The sequence below is a fragment of the Rhincodon typus genome, chromosome 10, assembly GCF_021869965.1.
Source record: "Rhincodon typus isolate 14 chromosome 10, sRhiTyp1.1, whole genome shotgun sequence".
Taxonomy (NCBI): Eukaryota; Metazoa; Chordata; class Chondrichthyes; order Orectolobiformes; family Rhincodontidae; genus Rhincodon; species Rhincodon typus.
The window spans coordinates 80,264,290-80,268,647 of record NC_063341.1 but is presented as its reverse complement, the minus strand read 5'-3'; the positions used below and the strand labels follow the sequence as shown (position 1 = coordinate 80,268,647).

General features: G+C 44.4%; 1 protein-coding gene across 1 annotated transcript in view; it reads left to right on the top strand.

Annotated features, from left to right (window-relative positions):
• LOC109924952 (guanine nucleotide exchange factor VAV3-like) overlaps nucleotides 1–4,358 on the top strand; it is a 203,142-nt gene that overhangs the window by 51,402 nt on the left and 147,382 nt on the right. Inside the window, exons 16-17 of the mRNA XM_048601574.1 lie at nucleotides 131–238; nucleotides 4,027–4,080. Coding sequence (XP_048457531.1) covers nucleotides 131–238; nucleotides 4,027–4,080 — 162 coding nt within the window. The remainder of the gene's footprint in view (nucleotides 1–130; nucleotides 239–4,026; nucleotides 4,081–4,358) is intronic.

Below are 4,358 nucleotides of genomic sequence, written 5' to 3'. Positions count from 1 at the left end.
GGTAATGATTGATCTAACAGAGAGTAATGATTACTAATGGTAATGATTGATCTAACAGAGAGTAATGATTACTAAGAGTAATGAAGACTTGAGTTTGCTGGTGTTAATAAGGAGTTTGTTGTCATTGCAGGGTGAACAGGGCGATCCAGGTCCGAAGGGGGAGATGGGGGAGAAAGGTGACACTGGGGCTCGGGGAGTTGCTGGTGCAGTCGGACCACCTGGAATTAATGGAATGCCGGTAAGTCCATAGCCTGGAAAATGTCTCTCGCTGAAGTCACCAAAGCTTTTCACCTTGGCTGGCATGATTACTGTTTTTGAACAAGGTCTTGCTGTAGAGAAACCAGTGGGGAACTAAACCCTTTGTTATTAGTTATTTACATAAATGACCTGGATGTGAATGTACAAGGCATGATTAGTAAGTTTGCGGATGATACAAAATTAGGAGGTATCATTAATAGCGAGGAAAGTTATCAAAAATTACGGAGAGATCTTGATCAGTTGAGGAAGTGGGGTGAGGATTGACAAATGCAATTCAATACTGATAACTGTGATGTGTTGCACTTTGGAAAGTCAAACCAAGATAGGACTTATACAGTAAATGGTAAGGTCCTGAGGAGTGTTGTGGAACAGAGGGTTCTAGGAGTACAAGTACGTAGTTTGTTGAAAGCGGCGTCACAGGTGAACAGGGTGGTGAAGAAGGCATTTAGCATGTTGGCCTTCATCGGCCGAGGCATTGAGTATAGGAGTTGGGATGTTATGTTACAGTTGTATAAGTCATTGGTGAGGCCGCACTTGGAGCATTATGTACAGTTTTGGTCACCCTGTTATAGGAAAGACATTGTTAAACTGGAAAGTGTGCGAAGAAGATTTATGAGGATGTTGCCAGAACTAGTAGGCCCTGAGTTATAGGGAGAGGTTGGCCAGGATAGGACTTTATTCCTTGGAAAGTAGGAGAATGATGGATGACCTTATTGAGGTGTATAAAATCATGAGGGGCATAGATAGGATGAATGCATACAGTCTTTTTCCCGGGGATGGGGAATAGAAAAGTAGAGGGCAGAGGTTTAAGGTGAGGGGGGAAAGATTTTAGAAGGACCTGAGGGGCAATTTCTTCACACAGAGAGTGGTGTGTATATGGAATGGGTTGCCAGAGAAAGTGGTTGAGGCAGGTACAAAAGCAACGTTTCAAAACCATTTGGATAGGTACATGGATGAGAAGGGTTTAGGGGGATATGGACCAAATGTGGCCAATTGGAACCAGCTGAGCGGGCACCATGGTCAGCCTGGACCAGTTTGTGCCAAAGGGCCTGTTTCCATGCTGTATTACTGTATCACCCTATGACTCTAAAGGCTCCTCAAGCCCCTCAATAATTCCAGAAAGGCTTGACCATATCCCTTTTGTTTGCAGAGTGGAATGTATGTTACTTCTAGTGAGCATAAATGAACCTAAAGCTCCCACTGTTTTCTCTAAGGCAACACCTTGGCAATAAGTATCACATTGTGTCACACCATCCTGACCTGGAGCGATATTGTCATTCTGTCAGTGTCACTGGGTCAAAATCCTTTCCTAACACCACTCTGTATGTACCTACCTTCGAGACGGTAGCTCACTACCGCCTCCTCAAGGGCAACTAGGAATGGGCAATAAATGTTGGCCCAGCCAGCAACACCAACATTCCTCGAACAAATTTTAGAAATCCGTGCCTTTTCTCTCCTGCGGTATAAATGGTTGTGATCCTTTGAAATTTGGCGTTCTTGCATTTGTCTTGATGAGTGCAGGATAAACAGTTTCAGCAACGTCTGGATATCAATTGTATAATTCTCAAATTGGTGTCAAACAAAGGAAACCAGTAAATTTCTGTTGTTAAACATTGTGCTGTGGCTCATGCGCATCAACCAATGACTAATATTTGATTGCTTTTTTTATGTTGGTTTGTGATAATTCGCAGTAACAGGAGGCCATTCAGCCCCTTGTACCTATTCCATCTCTTACCAAATTCCTTACACCTGCCTCTATCCCATATCCCTTAAAGCCTTTTGATAACAAAAATCCATCAATTGCAAATGTAAAATGAAGAGTGGTCTGTGAAAAGTTACAGCACACAAAGAGGCCATTTAGCCCATCATATCCATGCTAGCCACCTATTCTACTGCTACCTCCCAGCACTTGGCCTGCATCAATTGCCTGTTTCTGGAATACTCTCCAAAGTTTTGTCATCCTTTGGATGTTTCTTAACTTCATTCCTGAAAAACCTGGCTGTGGGTTTGAGGTTTTACTTCCAAGTTCTTGGTCGGATATTCTAAACCCCTGCCTTTGAAAGACTATCTTGCTGCCAGTCACTAGCTTTTTATTGTAGGCCACAGGCCAGAGGTCAAATCTTCTTCAAGTGATACACATGGGGCATACGGAAAGCTGCTTCCTCTAGTGTGGAGGTGGGATAGTCCAGAAGAAGGTGTTTGGGGAAGGTTGAGTTAAGATTTAAATCAGCCATTATTTAGTTGCGTGGGGTGGCTGCCTGGAGGGTCTGACTGACTAGTGTTCGTATTTATAAATTACACCTGCATTTTCCAATTGCCGAGCCTTTCCTCATGACACATGAGTGGGGAACAGACAGAGGGAACTTTTCATATCTTCCATGGCTGTGAGGGTTAGCTCTGCCTGTCCACTTGAGAAGAAGTAATGGGATAGAAACACAGAAGCTAGGAACAAGAGGAAGCCATTCTACCCTTCGAGCCTGTTCTACCATTCAATATGATCATGGCTAACCGTCCAACTCATTCCCCAGTTCCCATTTTCTCCCCTGATCCTTTGATCCCTTTAGCTTTAAGAACTATATCTAACTCCTTCTTGAAAACATTCAATGTTTTGCCTCAACTGCTTTCTGTGGCAGAGAATTCCACAGGCTCTCAGTCCAACCCTGTATCCTTACACTGTATCTCCTGGTCTGGACTCCCCATTCATCAGGAACATCCTTCCTGTGTTTACTTTGTCTAGCCCTGTTAGACTTGTACAGGTCTCTATGAGACTCAACTCCCCCATTTCTTCTAGACTCCAATGAATATAGCCCTAACTGATCCAATCTCTCTCTATACATTAGTGCTGCCATTCCCAGGAACCTATCTGGTAAATCTTTGTTGCATTCCATTCGTACACAGAACATCCTTGCCCGGATAAAGAGACTAAAACTGTACACAATACTCCAGCTGTGGTCTCACCAAAGCCCGGGACAATTGCGGCAAGACATCCCTTCTCCTGTACTCGAATCCTCTCACTACGAAGGCCAACACCCCATTCACCTTCCTCACCACCTGCTGTACCTGCATGTTTACTGTCAGCGGCTGCTGTACAAGGACACCCAGGTCTTGTTACACCTCCTCCTTTCCCAATCCGTAGCCATTCAGACACTAACCCGCCTTCCTGTTTTCGCAAGCAACATGGGTAATCTCACATTTATTCACACTATATTTCATCTGCCATGCATTTGCCCACTCACTCAACTTGTGAAAATCACACTGAATCATCTCGGTGTTCGCCTCACAGTTCACCCTCACATGCGTGGCATCCACAGACTTGAAGATATTACCTTTAGGTCAGTTATCTAAGTCATCATGATACATTGTGAACATTGGAGTCCGAGCACTGGTGCCTGAGGTACACAAATAGTCACTGGATGTGACTTGGAAAAAGAGCCATCCCCTCCTGTCCCATGTTTCCTGCCTGCCAGCCAGTTCCCTGTCCATGTCAGAACCCCACTGCCCGGCCCATGTGCTTTCAATCATATTGTGTCACAAGTCAGTCTGCCCCCTGCGGTCTCATACCAGTAAATAAAGGCCATAAGCACACAGACCCTTAAATGGTTACAGGTGAAGAAACCATATGCATCAAGTATCCTCTTAGTTACTGGGAGATAAATAATAATGAAGGTGAAATTAATGTGCCGTGAATCGCTATGAGGCAGGGATTTTTACACGTCTCGCACCTTCTCAATCCAAACTAAATAAATTGTTTTGCTTCTCTCTCCACAGGGACCTGAAGGGAAACGGGGCATGCCAGGACAACGAGGTCGCTCAGGGAAAAAGGTTTCCTCTCATTTTTATGTCGAGGGAACTGTCAAAACAGTCAGGTCATTTAGTTTAAATAAAAACCAAAAGAACTGCGGATGCTGTAAATCAGGAACAGAAACAAAGTTGCTGGAAAAGCTCAGCAGCATCTGTGAAGGAAAAAAACAGAGTTAACGTTTCGGGTCCGGTGACCCTTCCTCAGAACAAAGTCTGAAATAATGACCTGAATCAGCTGGTAGACAAACAGGAGGCTGGAAGAACACAGCAGGCCAGGCAGCATCTAGAGGAAAGGAGCA